The sequence below is a fragment of the Hippichthys cyanospilos genome, chromosome 14 (genome assembly GCF_059441005.1).
Source record: "Hippichthys cyanospilos isolate Australia breed blue-spotted pipefish chromosome 14, RoL_Hcya_1.0, whole genome shotgun sequence".
Classification (NCBI taxonomy): Eukaryota; Metazoa; Chordata; class Actinopteri; order Syngnathiformes; family Syngnathidae; genus Hippichthys; species Hippichthys cyanospilos.
Genome location: NC_142382.1, coordinates 19902790 through 19923904, shown reverse-complemented (window position 1 = coordinate 19923904; position 21115 = coordinate 19902790). Strand labels below are relative to the sequence as shown.

Genomic DNA, 21115 nt, shown 5'->3' with positions numbered 1-21115 from the left:
AGACATAGCGAACATTACGAATCTCAAGTTTCATGAGTCTTCACATTTGGGCGTGGTCTTTACACCGCCTCAAAGTCCGATGTCTGGCCACACCAGTAACACTTAATTTAATTGGACCAAGATGATCTTCTCTAAATTTTATTTAATGAGAGTACAATGCTAAACACACTTTTTTTCCTCATTGTGTGGGCGCCAACTGGTGGCAGCAAAAAATTACATTTCATTTATAGGTACCGTGTTGAGCCTATGAAAGTAATATCACTGATTTTTTTCCAGACAGGCCTCCAGACACGCTTAATTTCTTCCACCAAATATTACGATGTTTTGAATTACTGAGTTTGCGATTCTAATTACTTAGTTGAACCTATTGGACAAATGCTAATGAAAATTTGAACTTTTCTAGTTAGGGCCCGAGCAGTGACCACTGCGTGGTCCCTATTGTTCCTCCCCAGATTATTATTATTATTATTATTATTATTATTATTATTATTATTATTATTATTAGGGCCCGAGCAGCTACTGCTGCGAGAGCCCTCTTGTTTTTCTCCGTATTATTATTATTTACTGTGCAGAATTTTTCCATTTTTGAGGGCCGAAACATGCACAAAAAGTCACCAAATTTTGCACAGTTGTTGGGCCTGGTGAAAAATTTGATATTTTAGTGTTTTCTAAAACAATGCAAAAAAATTGCACTCTACAGCACCACCTAAGGTCGAAAATGTGCAGCTGGTCCTGACCTGTTTGACTTAGAGCTACGAATTTTTTTAGGCATATGTAGGACCCAGAGACCTACAAAAAAGTCAGTTATGTGCTCAGATGTACAGAAAAAGAGTTATGAATTTTTGAATGTGCATTTTTAGCCCATATTTGCACGTTTGCAGGTCCCAAACTGCTCCTTGTTTCTCCTAAACGCTTTACCCAGTCGCCTTCAAATTTGCTGTTGTGCATTATCAGACACAGGGGCACAACTGGGCAAAATTTGGTGCAGATCCGCCGACGTATATGATAGGGGCGGGGCTTCAAATTATGTGTTCAATTTTTCCTTTGCCAAGAGTGACAAAAACATGAATAACTCTGATGTACAATCTTAAAAAAAAGCTAAAACTTCATAGACACATGGAGACTTATGCCTTTAACACCTCTGAAAAAATATTTTTGAAATAGAAACTGGCGCCGCCTAGTGGTTGATAAAAATGTCATTTTTTTTATACTTTCATGTATTGTGCCCAGTGTGTTTGAGTAAAATAACTGAAAATTGGTCAGAACACCATTAAGACATGGAATATAAGGGTTTTAAAATTTTACAACTTTTCGATAATTAGCGTGGTTTGCACGCCACCTCAAAGTCAGATGTCTCGCCAAAATGAAAAAAGTGGCTGTTATTGGCCCAAAATGGCCTTATGAGTGGAAAATAGCCTCTCACTCACGGTCAGTTTGACCTAGAGCTATGAAAATTTGTAGCCTTATGTAGGACCTCGAGCTCTAAAAAAAAGCTCAGATGTACAGATAAAGATTTATGAATTTTTGAATGTGCACTATGAAAGGTCTGACACTGAGGTTATGACCCTTTTAGCCCAAAAATCTTTGTAACACTTCCAGCTAGGAGGTTGAGATTTTAGATATTGCATCTTAGGAGGAGACAGAAGGGATCTCGTGATTTTTAGACATTTATGACACATGCAAGTGTCAACAGCTATGGCAATTGTACTATGAAAGACCTTAAACTGAGGTTTTGACCCTTTTAGGCCAAAAATCTTTGCAACACTTACAGCTAGGAGGTTGAGATTTTGTATTCTGCATCTGAGGAGTAGACAGAGAGTTTGTGGTGATTTTTAGACAAATATAACGCATGCAAGTGTCAACAACTATGGCAATCGCACTATGAAAGGCCTTAAAATGAGGTTTTGACCTTTTTAGCCCAAAAATCTTTGCAACACTTTCAGCTAGGAGGTTGAGATTTTAGATTTTGCATCTGAGGAGGAGACAGAAGGTTTGTCATGATTTTTAGACATTTATGACACAAGTAAGTGTCAACAACTACGGCAATCGTACTATGAAAGGCCTTACACTGAGGTTTTGACCCTTTAAGCCCAAAAATCTTTGCAACACTTTTAGCTAGGACGTTGAAATTTTAGATTTTGCATCTGAGGAGGAGACAGAAGATTTGTCGTGATTATTAGACATTTATGACACATGCAAGTGTCAAAAACTACGGCAATCGCACTATGAAAAGCCTTAAACTGAGGTTTTGACCTTTTTAGCCCAAAAATCTTTGCAACACTTCCAGCTAGGAGGTTGAGATTTTATATTCTGCATCTGAGGAGTAGACAGAATGTTTGTGGTGATTTTTAGACAGATATAACGCATGCAAGTGTCAACAACTACAGCAATCACACTATGAAAGGCCTGAAACTGAGGTTTTGACCCTTTTAGCCCAAAAATCTTTGCAACACTTCCAGCGAGGAGGTTGTGATTTTAGATTTTGCATCTGAAGAGTAGATAGAAAGTTTGTAGTGATTTTTAGACAAATCTAACACATGCAACACATAATCTAACACATATAACACATATAACACACAAGTGTCAACAACTACTGGCAACGTACTATGAAAGGCTTTAAACTGAGGAGACACATATATACTGCCTAGAGGCTATTAGAATGAAAAAAAAGTGAGGACCGGCCTAAATGTCCTCACTTTGCTGGTCCCCAGCCCGCGATGGTCCTCACAAGTATAGCCGTACAAACACACACACACACGCCTGCATTCCACATTCCACAATGGGACTAAATGCCCCAAAGGGAACTAACCTTTGATGCTTTGAACTTTGTGGTTTTGTCTTTGATGATTTGGACATTGTACAGATTTTGATGGCATGCGAAGAATAAAGACGTACACCACGTACAACTACAGTGGCATCTCGGCACCACGAATCACGGATGTAAACACAGACTCCACCACCATGCATCTCTTCTCCATCTACAAAAGCCCTCCCTGTCCACTCTGTAGCATGCTAGTTGCTCCAGTTGTATTGCAGAGTCAGCAATGTTTTCATTTAGCCATGTCTTAGTAAAAACAAGCACACAACAGTCACAACAGCTCTTGATGGCTAAATATATTTCCCACATACAAAAAAGCATACATTAGCTATATTATTTATGAAAATGTATGTAGACTGTCACGATTGGGTGGCGAGGCGGGGAGGAACGGTGGCGTGATCTCAGGGGTAGAGCACCAAAGAGCAGAGAGGCTTGAGGCCAGAGGTGTCGGTGATTGTCCATGTTTAATAATTAGCAGGCAGATAAGAACAGCAACAGAAAGAGCAGGTTGACCCCACAACAAAAGGTGTAGGCTGGCATGACGGAAAACAAACACAAAGGGTAGGCTGGCAAGGAGGCTAGGGACAAGACGAAATGGACATATAACAGGAGAAATGCAACTAATGTGTGATTATGATCTGGCAAGGGCTGTAACAAAAAACTCGGCTTAAATACACAAACACACAAACTAATGACCGACGCGCAACAAGTGGGGAGGAAACAATGAGCAGGGCAAGCAGACTGGTGGATACTTGAGGGGCAGGTAGACACAGACAGGTGGACCTAATCAAAACTAACGTGGAACAACATGAAAACATAAACCCACCACCCAAAATCCAACAGACCATGACAGGAGCCCATTCTTGCATGGAGAAGAGCTAGATGATGGCTTCAGGCACCCCTCTCTGGCCACAGTTTTCTCCACCCCCAGAACTAAAGGAAGTATTTCTGATGTCAGAATTTTCTCTTATTTGTATATGCAGGCAGTGTTCTTATGTCCCCCTTAACAGTATATTTACATTTACATATTTATGATGAAATAAAATGATTTTATTGAATGAACCTCTGAAGGCCGTCTCTTGACCAAGCCCTCACTGTTGTGTTATGACATGGTGACCTCCCTTTCGAAGCATTTCCTGCCCCACTTCTACTCTTGTGGTAGACCTTGCTGCACTCAACTTGACAGTATGCTTGCATTGTGTGTGTTATATTTCTGCTGTGTACTTTTAAAAGGTTTGTAGCAATTGTTGTGTAAAGCTGAGTGGCACTTGCCTCATTTGCAAAAAAAAAAAAAATCCACGTGAGCAATAATCGTCTAAAGTAGAACCTTGCTGCCCATGTTACAAACACACTGCTTCCAGTTTCTTGGCAACAAGGAACAATGGTATGTAATAATCCTTTCCCCTCATCCCTGTACATGGACCTCCCCTCCTGTTGCAATACAACAGGAGCTTAACAAGGGACAACATTTTGAATTTTGGAGACATCTTCTCTCAGGCTAGTCAAAAGTATTTATCTCAATGTTTTGTTGTTACTTTACTTCACATATTGTGTGACATTTTCTAGAATGGCAATTGACACTGGACTCAACATTTCAAATGACAATCCACCTTATGGGGGAAAAAGTTCCTTTTCCCAACTGGAGCACAACATAGTGGCCTCATATCTTATAACTGCAGGTAATAACACATTTTAGGACTTTGTTTCTTGTGAAATTCGGGTAATATATGTTCTTCATACTGTTAGTAATCTAATTTTCTGTTCATTGAAAATATCTTATATATCTGAAATAATTTTAACAGAACTTGTTTATTAAGGTCTTTTTTCATACTTGTGTTTTGAGATTTTTGCCAAATACCCAAGTAAATAAAAGCTATTTAAGAATAGTACAGCTGATTGAACATATATACCTTAATATAAATTTATATATCTAAAAAGTAATAGCAAATTGGGATAGGCACCAACAAGCCGGCGACCCTAGTTAGAATAGGAAGACAGGCTGCCAAAGAAAATTGATGGCTGGATGGCTGGATGGATAATGATGTGAATTAACCAATGAAAATAAGAGTATATATATATATATATATATATATATATATATATATATATATATATATATATATATATATATATATATATATATATATACACACACACACACACACAAAAAGACAATTGCTGATTTACTAGGGTTTAAATCAATCAAAAACATCCCAAAATTGATATAGATAATAGCCCATGGGCCAGAGCAGAAGTTGGTACCACCTGAGGTGGCAAAATCTGTCATTGATTGTTGTAATCATCTATGTCTGAGGGACATTATTTGGTATGATAGCCCTCTCTAAAAGGGAGCTTTCTTATATTTTTGCTAGCGTTTATAACCATACCCAGTACCGTTCACAATACATGCCTATATGTAGGTATAGGTGTATGAAAATGTTTGGGCTGATGGGATATGTCTTAATCTATTTAACATCATATGTTGATAGCATAGGCATTCATAAAAAAATACAGTTTAGATGAATAATTTGGTTTCCCATACATTAAACAGGTCAAATTGTATCAGTCGTACACATTTTCACCCATATTACAAGGGATTAGATTGAGGCAGACGACCGAAGGAGGGTGGGTCAAATCCCAATTTTGCTAACGTGAGGGAAACCTAACATGAACTAAGAACCTGAACCAAAACTACACGACCCGAGGAAAGCAGCAAACCCAACCAAAACATGACAGAAGTTGTGATAAATATTTGTGGTCTTCTTGCAAAATGGCTAAACAACAACAGGAACAAATTATTGCTCCTCACAATGCTAGTTTCCTTGCGCTAATGCACTTTTCTCTGTCTCTCACACGCACGTGAATCAAATGCTCTATCCTGGAAAAAACAAACAGGAGAGAAAGCAAATGATCCATAATCAACAACACAAAACTTGCAACTCCAAAAAGGTACACAAATACATATTATTTAAATACATGTAAATGATTGAAAATACTGTCTATCATAAATAATCATGACTGATAACACTGGTATACAAAGAAAAAATAATTTTTTCTGGCATGGAATATAATAACAGTTTTAGACTAATTTGAGGGTGCTGAATTCAAATCTGATCTTATATTTTCTCTATCACATCACGTTTTTGCGCTATCAGTATATCCATTTTCATGAAATTCAAGAAAAATTATCCTTCAGCTATTCGACCAGTTGCCCATAGTGAAGAAATACCTGTACCAATATTTACTGAGCTTCCAGAAATTGATGACACAGATCTCTGCTCACCTGCTTCTAGTGATGAAGAACACACTACAGATATTTTTCAGCCATGTGATGAAGATTGTGACAAACCAATTCTGTTTACTCAGTCTGCTTTGAATGATTTGGTTAGAGATCTTTATCTACCAAAAGAGTCTGCTGAACTGTTGGCTTCAAGACTGCAAGAGAATAGAATGTTGAAACCCGGCACAAGTGTCTCATTTTATCGCAACAGAGAAGCAGAACTGCGTAAGTACTTCTGTTCAGATGGCCAGCTTGTCTATTGTATTGATGTAGAAGGACTACTTCTCTTTATGGGACTTCCAGCATATGATTCAAGAGATTGGAGGCTTTTTATTGACAGTTCCAAAAGAAGTTTGAAATGTGTTCTGTTACACAATGGAAATAAGTATGTCTCTGTACCAATAGGTCATTCTGTAAATCTTAAAGAAGAATATAAAAACATCAAGATTGTTCTAGAGAGGTTGCAATATCATGTTCACGGGTGGTTAATTTGTGTCGATTTGAAAATGGTTAACTTTCTTTTAGGTCAGCAAGGAGGGTACACAAAATACCCCTGTTTTCTGTGTTACTGGGACAGTAGAGCTACAGCAGAGCATTGGGTGAGAAATGAATGGCCTCAGCGACAGAGTTTGGCATCTGGCGATAAGAATGTCATCAATGATCCTCTAGTGGATAGGAAGAACATTGTATTTCCTCCCTTGCACATTAAACTTGGATTGATGAAGCAGTTCGTCAAAGCTCTTGATCATAGTGGAGAATGCTTCAGCTATATTCGTTCAACTTTTCCTGGTCTTAGTGAAGAGAAGAAAAAGGTTGGAATATTTGATGGACCTCCAATAAGAACACTTATGAGAGATCCATATTTTATCACATCAATGAATGAGACAGAAGAAAGAGCTTGGAATGCATTTTGTAATGTGGTGCAGAATTTTCTAGGGAATAAGAAAGCAGACAACTATGAAGCGATTGTGGAAGAGCTACTAATGAGCCTGCGAGATCTTGGATGTAGAATGAGTATCAAGGTTCACTATTTATATAGCCATTTGGACAGTTTTCCGGAGAATCTTGGGGATGTGAGCGATGAACAAGGGGAGCGTTTTCATCAGGACATTAAAACAATGGAAGAACGGTATCAAGGCCGGTGGGACTCACATATGATGGCGGATTATTGCTGGAGCTTGATGAGAGACAACCCAGAAACTGTACATCAGAGATCAGCCAAGAAAAGAAAGTTCAAATAACTGTTATTTGCCATTCATCTGTGCACCATATATATATATATATATATATATATATATATATATATATATATATATATATATATATATATATATATATATGTATATATATATATTTTTTTTTTCTTTTCTATTTTCCATTTAATTATGTCACTATATTTGATTTGCTGTACATGGACTTTGTAATCTTCGTTATTCCTTGATTAAGAACATACAAAATGAAGTACTAAAAATCACGTGTTTTTATCATGAAACCTTCGATGTATAGGCTGATGGGTAATTTTCATCAAAAATTGAAAAAATTTATAACTCAAAATCCTGATGTGATAGACAAAAACTGAGTACATATTCGTAATCAGCAGCCCAAATTTAGTTAGAATTTGTTTTAAAACCTTTTGCCAGAAAAATCGTGTTGACCAGTGTAATGTTTCCAATTTGCTTGCAGGTACACAGACCGACACACGTTTCATTGTGTGCCCAAACTCTCAACTTTGCAGCTCACTTAAAAAACTTCATTTTCACATCTTCTTCATCATAAATGTACTGAGAGATATTATTTATTTTCATTTGGGCAACAATTTTTCACATCATAATTTGTTACAGCATTTTCTGGTGAAATAACACATTTTCTAGCTGTATGATGATACAGATGCACTTTATTTTTGATTTATTTAATTTAATATGATAAATGCTCCAAAATTTATAGATAACTTCAAAAAATAGCAGTTTTGCACATGCTGGTTTTGTGGAAAAAGGCATGCTCCCCACAAAGCAAAACTTAATAAATGTAAAAAAAAAACAAAAAAACTCCCTTTATTATTCTGTTCTACAAAACAGACAATAGTATGTAGATTCTTTGCACATCTACATATAGATGCAAAATCATGTTTAATTGAATCTAATTGTTTTCAATTGAAAATTGACATGGGTGCTGTTTCTACTGATCACATTTGAACATACCAGGATGTGTCAAATGTGTCTCCTGTGGGTCTGACTTCACTCGTCCTTGGCTCTTTTACAGTCAAAGTAACAATAACTGGAAAAAAAGGTTATTTGTTCATTAGAAATTACTTATTTGGTCTTCTGTGTTTCCAATAATTTTTCACAAGTCAATAAAAAAATATTTTTATTTTAGTCCAATTTTAGTGGCTCACTGCTTAACACATTCGCCTCACAGTTCAGGCACCCGAGTTCAAATCCACCTTTCCCCAGCTTTCCTGTGTGGAGTTTGCATGTTCTTTCCAAGCCCATGTGGGTTTTTTCTGGGCACCCCAGTTTCCTCCCATGCCTACTCATTTGGGATAGTCACCAGCAAGCTAGCAACCCTTGTGAGGAAGTAGCTTTGGAAAAAGGATCTATGTTATCTATGGTACTGGTTGCCATGGACCATTAATGGCTGCTATGGAACGTCGAAAGATGTCTGTCCCATTTTCTCAAAATTAGGGATTTCAATTTAGCCATCAAATAATCAAGTCAGCTTTATTGTCAAATATGCTACAGTATATGCACAACATACAATACATAGGAAATTGCCTTCTATTTTCTCCGCATGCAAACAGGCAATAATTAAAAGCAAGAATATCAAATAACTAGGTAGCAAAACAAATAATAAAAGAAAAACAAAGTATAAAAAGTATAGTTAAAAAGAGCCAAGATGGATGCTTTCAAAGTTATATACAAAAGTGTAAGTGTAGGTAGTGCATTTTTGGAAGCATTGTGTATGCTGAATGTAAAGTTAGGATGTAAACAATGTAATGGAGGTTGAAGTGAGAGGCATTTGAATGAGTCCCTTAGATTGGAGTGTATGTATGAATGTATGTGTAGTGGGGGTTGGGGGGATATATTTCAGTTGGTGGAAGGAGCAGAAGACAGAGGGGTTAGAGGGAGCAGAGAAGGGAGAGAGTTCAGAGTCTTTACAGCCTGATGGAAAAAGCTGTCCTTGAACCTGCTGATTCTGGGTTGGAGTGAAGAGGCTGTGGGATGGGTGGTCGGGGTCACAATCCTGATGGATTTTCAGGCGAGGCGGGAGTTGTAGATCGGCAGGACAATGTGAAGGCACCGTACCACTGTGATGCAGATGGTCAGGATGCCCTCAATGGTGCCTCTTTAGAATGAGAGCATGATGGGGCCGGGGCTCTTGCTCTTCCAAATTTGCAGAGGAAGTACAGTTGTTGATGGGCTTTCTTGGCCAGTGATGTGATGTTCTGACTCCAAGACAGGTTTTTACTGATATGCACACCCAGGATGATTAGTGGGGCATGCTGGGAGTACGCTCTCCTGTAGCCTACAATAATCTCCTTGATCTTCTCCACATTGGGAGATTGTTCTCTTTGCAGCACAGGGCCGGCCTGCTCACCTCACTCCCGTGGGTAGTCTCATCGTCACTTGTGATGAGATCCACCACAGTTGTGTCATCCGCAAACTTGACAAATAGGTTGCTCCTGGATGTTGGGGTACATTTGTGGGTATGCAGAGTGAAGAGGAGGGGGCTCAGCACATATCCTTGGGGGGCCCCCTTGTTCATTTTGATGGTGCTGGATGTGTTGCTGCCGACCCTAAGTGCTTGTGGTCTTCCTGCCAAGAAGTCTAACAGCCAGTTACACAGGGAGGTGTTAAGTCCTAGCTGGTCCAGTTTGTGGATGAGCTGCTGGGGGATTATTGTCTTGAACGCTGAGCTGAAGTCGATGAACAGCATTCTTTGGTCTCTAGGTGGGTGAGGACTGAGTGGAGAGATGGCGATGTAGATGGAGATTGCGTCATCGGGTAACCGATTTGTCCAATATGCAAACTGAAAGGGGTCTAGAGTGGGGGATGGGCAGACTTGATTTGCAGTGTTTGGAAACCAAAGCACCAGGCATCAGAGATGTAAACACAGAGTCCCCCCGTGGTGGGTCCCCCCCCCCCCCCAATGAGCACGCTGTTAGCAGCATGTTAGCCCAGCTAGCTGGATAGCACAACATTCAAAAGTGCAATAACATAGTTAAGTTTTATGGACTTTCATATATCATAACTGTTCTTAATTGGAATTAAGTATTAAAATATATGAATCACTCAATTTTTATTTTTACACATGTTTTGCTGGAGCCCATCAAGTCAATCTTAGTTTGTTTATTTTAGCTTGTTTCTCTATTGTAGTGATTCTTCAGCTTTTGGCAGAAATAAACAAAAAGTATTTCTTGAAAACTATTCATCATTGATCTTATAGACATATTATGTATGAACCATACTGGTGCTGAGTTCAAGAGCTGAGTACATGTGCATTCTAAAATACACTTTTGGTGAAACTTAAGACACATCATCAGTGTTAGGACCTGGGTTCACTGGGTGTTTTGGGTCTCACAAGAGACACCCTCGCCCAGGGGACCCAGTCGGGGAGATCAAGTCCCAGCTTGTGTCTTACGAACAGTGTGCATGCATCACCCTGCTTGATCCACACCCATCTGGATGCCTTTTCTGCTGCCCCGCTGATGTTTTTGATGGCCCTGCTGTTGTGCAGTCTCTTGATTCCAAACATCTTGAGTGCTCTGATGAGCGTCTGACCGGCGAATCCCTACACCCGACCTCAATGGGGTTGCAACGAGTCCTCCATTCCCTGCTTCGGCATTCACCTGCCAGCTCCTCATACTAGGCCCTCTTCCGCTCAAAGGTCTCCTCCATCCTATCTTCCCAGGGAACAGTCAACTCTAACAGGACCACTTGCCTGTTGTTTACGACACCTAGACAATGTCTGGCCTGAGGGTGTTCACTAAGATGTCCTCAGGGAATTTGAGCTGTTTTCCTAGGTCGAATTTCAATTGCCAGGAGACCCCTTACATTACTCCTGAGCTGTGGTGGCTTCTCCCCAGCCCTAACGAATGCAATGGACCGCCTTGTTGGCTGTTGGATTTTGCTGGTGGAGATGCCTGTGCTGATGGCCACAGCAATAACCCGTAGCTCTTGGTCACAGGGATTGAGAGGAATTGTAATTAGTGATGCTTCCCATAGCCGTTGAAAACCCAAATATATTGTGCAACCATGGTTATATATGCTGTTTTTCACTAACTTGTTCTTGGTCAGGACATTTGACCGCTTCACTGTCTTGTTCCCATAACAAAGAAGAACATTGTCGTGGGAAGTTGACAGGTATTATTGTACAAGATGTTTTCGAGTATGATGTTTTTCAGAGCCTGAAGGACACACTTAAGTGTCAATATCAAATCGGGAAACAGGTGTTGCGGCGCCAGGGCGGACGGGTAGGCCACCCGCCCTTCCTCGTGCACGCAACTAAAAAATACAAAAGAGAGATGCAGAGTACAAACAAGTAGAGTCTGCTGCGGGTTACGTACGGACGCCCAGCCGGTTGACAAGCGGAGCTCTACTTGGGTGTTGGCTCTCCACCTTCTCGGCATAGGTAAGAGGCTCATATGATGATTTCACGCAATGTCAACTATTTGAGAACTTGCATTTGGTCAAAATAAATATGCCAGTTATTTGGGCTAAATAGCATTTGGGAACGTTGGTCTTTTGTTGAGTGTTGTCTTTGTCTCCTGAGCGCCGACCGGCACCGATCCTTTCAACAAAACAGGGATATTGAGCAGCAGCTCAGGATGTGTTCCAGGGATCTGGCTCTTTGGCAGAGAGGGCACATCCCCAGCAATTCTTATTATTCTTGGTAGGACATTGTATACTGCCTGGATGAGGAACTTCGCCAATCCGGTGTGGCTCAGATCGCCATAACTCTGTCCACAATATCTTCCGGTCAGTTACCTCATCCCATCGAGTCCACGCCCCCTGCTGCTGTATTCCTACTCTTCTACTGCTTCCTCCACCCCTGCCCAGACCTCTTCCTGGATCAGCTGACGGCTTTCCTTCCCCTTGGCCTTGTTGAAGGAAGGTCTTGTGTTACTCCCCAGTTCTGCCCGTCTGCATGCCACTGTTCCCACCAGCTCGCTGTGCCGCAAGCGGGACTCAGCCTGGTCGACTGCCTCTTGGGGACACCACTTCCTGCCAGTCCTCTCTTCTATGTCAGCCAAGGAGACTTTGATGTCACTGGAGGCCGTATACATCAGCACCTCTCTTGATCGGGTAATCATAACCTCCTCCTTCAGACTGCTAAAGGGTAGTTTGGGTTTGTTGTTCCTCCCGTACAAGGCTATACTGCTGAGGCTTTGTGGTAGACCCAACCATTTCTACAAGGATGAGCTGACCTTCCTTTCGAAGCACTCGGCGGTGGTCATTTGCACATCGTAGACCAGCGGTGGCCAGAGGAGTCGTTGCAACATGCCATGTTGGTAAATCCGGACTTTAAACTTGCCTGGTAGCCCTGATTTTGTCACGATTTGACATGGCGGCGTGAGGAGGTGCGGGACCTGGTAAAGGTGGAACCAAAAAAATGGAGGACTGAGAGGACTCAAATAATGAAGGTTTAATCACAAACTGAAACAGGAGAACAAACAGAAGAACAAACTCACTGGGGACAAACAGACATGAGGGTGAGGATTCACGGGAAAGGCAAATTAACAGGAGTGAAGTGACAGCGAGACAGCAAGGTGAAGACAATGACCCGACAAAGGACAAGACAAAACAGTGTAACTTAAATACAGGAAGAACTAATTAGGAGACGCGCAACACCTGGGAAGCAACAAGAGGTGGGGGAAAACTGACTGGCTGAGACATGAGACTGGAACACACAGATGACAGGTGAGGCAAATCACATAAGCGACAGATGCGGGGGAGGTACAACAAGAACCTACAACTGAAGTTACACAAAATCAAATCCACAAGAAAACAAAACCGACAGAACGAGGCAGATTTGTCCACTGCTGTCAACCAGGCTCCCAACTCCTCTCTTGTCACGTGGAGTCACATGTCCTTCAACGTGCAGTCACAGATCTATATAGTGCAGGTATTACTCTAAAAGAAAAAACCAAACAAAAACATGTATTAATCATACTTAGTTGGTGTAAATGTAGCAAATATGTTCCGGGAGCTGAGGTTTTAACTTTTGACAGTCGATATGATTTGTGATGGTAGTAAATTGGCAATGCTAAATAAACCGATTCCTACTTTATTTGTACCCTTTTACCTTCTTTGCAGGTATCATCAGTCTCATGAGCAACATTGTTGTTCTTCTCATGTTTGCAAAGTTCAAGGAGCTCCGAACTGCGACCAATTTTATCATCATCAATTTAGCCTTTACTGACATTGGAGTGGCAGGCATTGGTTACCCTATGTCAGCTGCCTCCGACATCCATGGAAGCTGGAAATTTGGCTATGCAGGTTGTCAGGTGGGTGGGATACAGCACTGTGTGTCAAGACATTCTGCAAGATATTTTGTAGATGTGGTGTATGATATATGTCTGTTTTGAGCAGACTGTTCAGGGCTGTCAACTATTTCACAGCAACCTTCTCATAGAAAACATTGTTTCATTGCAAGCAGTGCATCTATTCTCACGACAAATAATTTCTTCATTGCAAGCCGTTATATTGATTGTTGCAAATGTATAATCACAATTTTTACAATTATTCTGGCACAAAATTGTGTCCTTTGCACCATTTGCTCATTGATCAAATCTCAACCTGAGATGAACACGATTGTGAAAGTTATAGCAAGTAGAATTTAATTTATACTTTAGATATTTTCTGTCATTTTCATGCCCCCCCTCTCTTTTGTCATTCCAATTTGATAGGCTTTTAGGTCACATGATGTGTACTTGAGGTTGTCCCCAGCCTAAACGTTCAGCTTTGTGATATGGTCATTATCTTAGGCTGCAATTTTGTTTGTTTACAGATTTATGCAGCACTCAACATCTTCTTTGGCATGGCTAGCATTGGCTTGTTGACAGTGGTGGCCATTGACCGATACTTCACAATTTGCAAGCCTGACATTGGTATCTAATCATATTGTAGTGTACAGCAGTGGCCCCCAACCTTTTGGTCACCATGGACCGGTCAACGCCTTACATTTATATTGTGGACCGGGGGTGTGTGTGCTAAAAGCCACATCATCCGCTATCATCTGCATCCCGCTATTTCAGCGGCCAGAGGCCAATGGTAATATTGTGGACAGCGGGGTGCTGGCTGCTAAATATTGTGCTGACAATGCTGCGCTATCGCTAGCTTAGCACAGTAACTACAGTTCAACAGCTGTTAAGTGAAGCAAACGCTGCACATACTAGTTGTCCCACGTTCTCGCTTCCGCCTTTCTACAAGCCAGGTGAGTGCTCTTGCTTGGCTCTGTTTTGTATTGAAAGCTCAGCTGGCCGTGTTGGATCCCTCCTTTTGCGGTCGCAAAGCGGTCATTCCTGCCGCCTGCGTGAGCCGTTGAATGTTCCCCAAGTTGATTGGCTGTGGTGACGCGAAACACGGAAAAAGTAAAAAAAAAATTAACTTCACACGAAAGGCGAAATTTCGCTTCTCGTGACTGCGCGCGGCCATTCGCGTCACTCCATTCGCGACCATCGATTCGCCCGATGTGCATTCGCGCCCAGTCACGCGAACTCCATTGACTACAACACAAAACGCTCCGCTTTTTTGCCTCGTTCGCGTTCGGTGTGCGCGTACCATTAAACTAAATTATTTCCAAAACATTATTTCGGGTGCAGCCCACACGGCCCGGTACCAGTTGATCCACGGACCGGTACCGGTCCGCGGACCGAGGGTTGGGGACCACTGGTGTACAGTACATATAGTGCATTTATGGTGCATAGTGTACAACTACTTTTCCCAAACCCAGGAGAGTATTTGTTGCTAATAAATATGTAGAAATAGAAATTTAATCTATACAGTATACTGTCAGTGTTAATCTTAATTTGCTCATGTTTGTCCTTTGTTTCTTCAGGACAGAAAATGACGGTGCGTTCATACAATCTCCTCATTCTAGCGGCGTGGCTTAATGCTCTGTTCTGGTCTACCATGCCTATAGTGGGTTGGGCTGGCTATGCCCCAGACCCAACTGGAGCGACATGCACCATTAACTGGCGGCAGAATGATGCGTGAGTTATGAAGACAGCTTGAACTAAAAATAAAAAAAAATAAAAAAAAAAACTTAACATAAGTCTGACAGGTTAATATTTCCATGTGCAAATATTGGTCTACAATAGTAGCTGACATCTGGTGGGTCATGGGAATCCTCTGGGATAGAAATCAGCTTTACCATTAAACACCGGATTGGAGTACCCGTAGTATAAGAAAAAAAGTTAAAAGGAGTGGGATGATGCAGTCGGACGAAACAAAGAATTTCAAACACATGTGCAGCCATTTGTAGCGTACCACAATTTACAGGTGTGTACAAATTGTGCAACAGCTCAAAGCTAATCTGTCATCCGTACTAGACAAGGTTTGGGTTGCACATGGTTCATGGCTTGCTGAGTTGCTTTCTTGTGAAGGGTGCTGTTTCAATTCACATGTGCATTTGATAAAGTATAGGCATAGTCATGTCAAGCACAAGAAGAGATAAACCCTACTGGGTCATGTAAATTGCATGCCTGGAAGCATTGTGGCTACTCAGGGTGAAATATGTCTTTAAATAATCCATCCATCCATTTTCTGTAGCCACTATCCTCATTAGGGTTGCTGACTTGCTGGTACCGATCCCAGCAATCTTCGAGCAGTAGGCTGGGGACACCCTGGACTGGTTGCCAGCCAATCACAAGGCAGACACACAAGAGTGATGCACCCAATCATACCTAAGGAAAACTTAGAGTGTCCAATATGCCAAAAAGGGCGCACTTTGTGGCAGAAGCTCCAGCCTCTGCCACTCACGTTCATAGGCCCTTAATGCACTGCTGGTAGTCTGAGGATCAGCAAAGCCTCTGTTCCTTGGCTGCTTGCACCTCCGGGTCCAACAGCCTCCTCTGATGTGGTCATCTTCTCAGAGATTGTTAACCCCTCCACAGCCCTCACGTCCAGCCCAGGCAGCAACCATCAACAACCTTTTCCCCATACCCACTGTCCTTTAATAAAAGGGAGAGTAGTTCCACCCCCAACTGTGATTGGTGCTGTTGGCCAGCATGCCAAGCTTAGTTGGCTCCAGATAGAGTGCCTTTTTATGATCAATTAGTCATATAATCAAGGCACAACTCAAGCAATGAACACATGGCAACAGAGACAAACCCTATCACGTGTGTACAAATATGTGTGTACAGGCATGCACGTGTTACGCAGGTAGACTGAAATCGCTGATGCATAACGTCGCGTGGTCCACAGCGCGCATTTGCGTAAACTTTCACAGTAGATTCCAGACACTGCCCCACGAATTCCACATAATACGTGACAGCCCCGCCGCACTGTGCCCCTCCGTGTCATCGCAACACCGCATACCCCGCCCACTGCACACACAGCCATGCTGCCCCACGCAGTCCCGGGAAAGTCAAACTGCACATGCGTGGGGACTACCCACCCACGTGATTACTTCTACTACGAATACTAATAATAAAATAAACGTTTTTTTTAAACTTCCAGAAACAAACCAAGCTCTATGTGTGGCGAGTCTGCGCAGATAACACTTCTTTGCTTGCTTCATTTACAATGGATAAGTACATACAGTATTCATTTTAACATTTAGGTGAATTGGTAGAATCGCGACTCAAACAATCTATATTTGTAGACATGTTGCAGTGCCAGTTAACAGGAGGAAAGTGTTTGCTCTTTTTGTCTCGATGACAATGGCACTAAGAAAGGAAACGAACCGTTTTTGGGCTCATTCAATCAATCAGCAATGGAGAAGACATGTAGAGTCCGTGTGGAGTGTTTTTTCTTTGCAAAACTGGTGTTACGTCCCAGTCTAGGGGTCTAGGACATAACATGAGTAATGGGCCCCGCCTTCCCCAACTCCCAAGCAGCCAGCCGATAACCCACAGGTTTGGAAAACAAAAGATACATTTATTTACATTACAAAAGGGTTACTAAAAGAGTGGAGCAATTAACTCAGGGTGAACCAAGGCCAAAACAACAAACAAAACAATCTGTCTCTGCACTAACCTAACTAACCTAGCAAACAAAACAACCAAAAGACAATAAGCTTACCTCCCTAGCTCCAAAAACAGGAGGAAAGAAAATATACAACAAAAACGGCAGTTCACCCCTACTGCTCGGTATCAAGACTAAGGAGGACCAAAGTTGTCTGCCGTCTCCTCTTAATATATGGCAGGTGTGCGACCTCCAATCAGCAGCAGCCAATCGTGGGCCTTCCTGGAGCCGACCAATTCGTGCACTGCTGGGGCACACCTAAACAAAAGATGGCAGGAAACACAGGGAAAAAGAAACACAACAGAGAGCAAGACCCCTGAGTGACCCCACCCGTAACACTGGATATAGATCAGGTTCTTTTTCCTATTTGGTGCTTTCTAAACTGTGGAATTGGCACAAACCTTAACTGATGGACTTATGAAACCTTTCGAGGAAGCGGGTTTGCATTATGCAAAGTCACAGTACGCACTCAGAGAGTGTGATTAATGTGGGTGCAACAATGAGATGATAATGACATTGAGGAAGACTTACAGGAAGGTTCTAATTAGGGTTGTGCGATAATATCGGTATATCAATATATTGCAATACAAAGTGATGCAATACGCATATTGCAATACGACATTCATTTTCCAATACATCGCATATCAATTTTGAAATGCCTTGTTTTCGTCATATTTTGTTTTATATATTGTGTTTTATATATAAATCATTACAAGTGTTTCAAAAACACCACATTGAATGTTACCATAGTGTTGTATGTATGGTGTGACTGCAGAGCGAGAGATTGGTCAAGCAAGCGAGCGAGAGAGAGAGAGTTTGCAGGAGGCGCCTGTGTGGCGGAATAGACACCCGTAGATTTCTGTGTTGGATTTCAATGTAATACAAGTGACGGCTAATGTTGGGCTTGCCTCCCCTCTGCCCATTTTGTTGGCTGCCGATGGAGCCAAAATGTGAGGGCCGTCTACTCCGGAGGGCAACTGGAAGAGGGATGGACAATTATACATTACCTTTCACTAAACTAGCCTCAACAGATAAAGGAGGACAAGTAGCACAAAAAGAAAACTCTCCTGCTCAATTTGTACGCTTATATATGTGTTCCCGTGAAGTGCAATTATATCCGACCAGCCATATTAACGAGCAGTAGAATCTCATGTCGTGTTTAAGTCAAATGGAAATTTTGAGGGTTTGAGTTTGGTTTTGTTTAATTTCGTTTTGTATTGTTATGCTAAGTAATTTTCAGGACATGAAGGGGGAAAAAACATACAGAAGCAACCCTATCTCGAGGTGTCACTGTATTTGATAAATGAAAAGAGATTTCTCCTTGGTTTTTGTTGTTTTTGGGGTTTTTTTTCCATCAACGCAAGTGACGTCACAGATCTGTTTCATTTACGGTTGAAGAGCACTGTCACTAGTATTCTGTTGTGGCAAAGTGCTACTTGTGTATTCCTGCCACATGAGTGCCATCTGAAAGAATATTCCCAACTGATGGGGACATATGAACAGAGTCAAGAGCATGCTTGAAATGAAAAAAATGCTGCATGCTTTTTTTGAAAAAGAATGTTTGTGTGTTCAGAGATACCAATGATGTGTGGATAATGAAAAAGAATAAATAGAATTATTATAAATAGAACACTTTTAAGACTATATATATATATATATATATATATATATATATATATATATATATATATATATATATATATATATATATATATATATAGTGGGCCCCCAGTTTACCAGAATAATTTGTTCCGCGGTTGGGATTGTAACACAAATACTTATATATAATATACATGCATACAATTAAATAGCATCATAAATTTAAAAAAATGTATAAAAGATTTGTTTACGTATGAGTGAACGCTTGTGATGGCCAAATTCCCTTGTAAGGGCAGCCTAGGTTAGGCTAGCTTAGCTTTCTTCGTATTTCTTGATTATCTCCAACTTCGTTTCCAGATAAATCACCTTCTTACTTCTCTCTTTAACATCACTAGAAATCTTGGGACTCATGGATAACCAATTCAAGTTTGAATTAAGATCTAAAATACATAATAAATACAATATTGAAAGCACTCTCACACAGGCTCAAGTCTTTAGGCAGCCATCTTTGTGACCCCGTGCGCCAACCAATAGTAGACCAGCATTTTCGTGACACCATCACGTTGACCAATAGTAGACCAGTATCTTAGGGAGTTGAGACACCGACCAATAGCAGACCAGCGTTGTAGTGAAATATGTAGTGACCCAAGGAGACAATTTTGAATGGTCCGACAAATTTTGGACCCAACTTCATGGACGACCTGACCAGGTTCAGATCCCGAGTGGACAACCACACTTCTTGTCCTAGTTGGTAGTCCGGCGCCTCCGATGTCCACCGATTAGCCAGCAGCCGGTTCCGCTCCACTGTCCGAGCTAACGCCGCCCTGGTGTCCTTCCACACCTTCCAGGACCTCCGTAAGTGGCACTGGATGGGAGGAACGGACACCTCTTTCTCCTGTGAGGGGAAGATGGGCGCTTGTTAACCAAAAATGATGTGGAAGGGAGACTTGCCTGTAAACGCGGAGATGTTCAAGTTGTGTGCATACTCCACCCAGGGTAGGTGGATGGATGCTGGGTTCTTTTGGCACACGCAGCGTAGCGTAGCTTCCAGAGCCTGGTTGGTGCGTTCGCCCTGCCCATTAGATTGCGGGTGGTAGCCCGAAATCAGGCTGACCGACATCCCCATGGCTGGGCCGAACGCCTTCCAAAATCTGGAAACAAACTGTGGTCCCCTGTCTGAAACAATGTTTGTAGGTATGCCATGGAGGCGGAACACATACTTGGTAAGGAGGCGAGAGGCCCCTTCGGGCCATGGAATGGGCCATTTTGGAGAAACGGTCCACAACGGTAAGAATGATGGTTTTTCCTTAGGTCACGGGAGTCCCGTGAAAAAAACAAGAGCAATATGGGACCAAGGTCTGGACAGGATGGGCAGTGGCAGCAGCAGCAAGCCGTCGGGAGGTTCGAGGGAAGATTTACCTCAGGCACACACAGAGCAGGCTGAAACAAAGTCTATAACGTCTCACCGCCAACCTGGCCACCAAAACCGACGGATGATCAGGTAAACAGTTCAGCTGATCCCGGAATGGCAGGCCAACTTAGAGTCGCGCCCCCACTGCAGCACAGGGGTGTGTAGATTAGGTGCCACGAACAGCTTTTTCGGTGGGCAGTCCATGTTACCCTGCCTCGCCTCCCTTTCCACCTGCTCCGCCAGGGTCCAGCGGAGGGCCCCAAGCACACGGTCGCTCAAGATGATGGTCTCTAGGGGGCCAGCGCAGGAGTCGTCCTCGTGTAGTCGTGAGAGTGCATCCGGCTTTCCATTCTTTGAACCAGGTCTGAAGGTTAGAAGATAGTAGAAACGCGTGAGAAACAGTGCCCACCTGGCTTGTCGGGGGTTGAGTCGGCGCGCAGTGTGGAGATATGTCAGATTTTTGTGGTCCGAGAAGATGATGAAGGGGTGTTTGGTGCCATCCAACCAGTGCCTCCACTCCTCCAGCGCCAACACCACGGTCAGCAGTTCGCGGTTACCTACGTCGTAGTTCTTTTCGGGGGGCTTAATCGGCGAGAGAAGAAGTAACATGGGTAAAATTTGCCATCAACCGGAGAACGTTGCGACAAGATAGCCCCCACCCCTGACTCTGCCGCATCGAGCTTGACCGTGAACATAAGTGCAGGATTGGCGTGGAGCAGTACCAGGGTGCTGGTGAACCGCTGTTTGAGAACCCGGAAAGCCAACTCGCCAGTGGGCCCTCACGCAAAAGGCACTTTTGTCGAGGTGTTTTTTGTCAGGGG

General features: G+C 42.2%; 1 protein-coding gene across 2 annotated transcripts in view; it reads left to right on the top strand.

Annotated features, from left to right (window-relative positions):
- The first annotated feature begins 4182 nt into the window (after window positions 1-4182).
- Window positions 4183-21115, top strand: part of rrh (retinal pigment epithelium-derived rhodopsin homolog) — a 77903-nt gene continuing 60970 nt past the window's right edge. Inside the window, exons 1-5 of one of the 2 annotated variants that reach the window (XM_088433373.1) lie at window positions 4183-4315; window positions 4385-4497; window positions 13412-13602; window positions 14106-14205; window positions 15156-15309. In XM_088433373.1, coding sequence (XP_088289499.1) covers window positions 4386-4497; window positions 13412-13602; window positions 14106-14205; window positions 15156-15309 — 557 coding nt within the window. In that variant the 5' untranslated portion in view covers window positions 4183-4315; window position 4385. Of the gene's footprint in view, window positions 4316-4384; window positions 4498-5713; window positions 5768-13411; window positions 13603-14105; window positions 14206-15155; window positions 15310-21115 lie in introns of those variants that run through there. The other variant, XM_088433375.1, reaches the window with a different exon arrangement.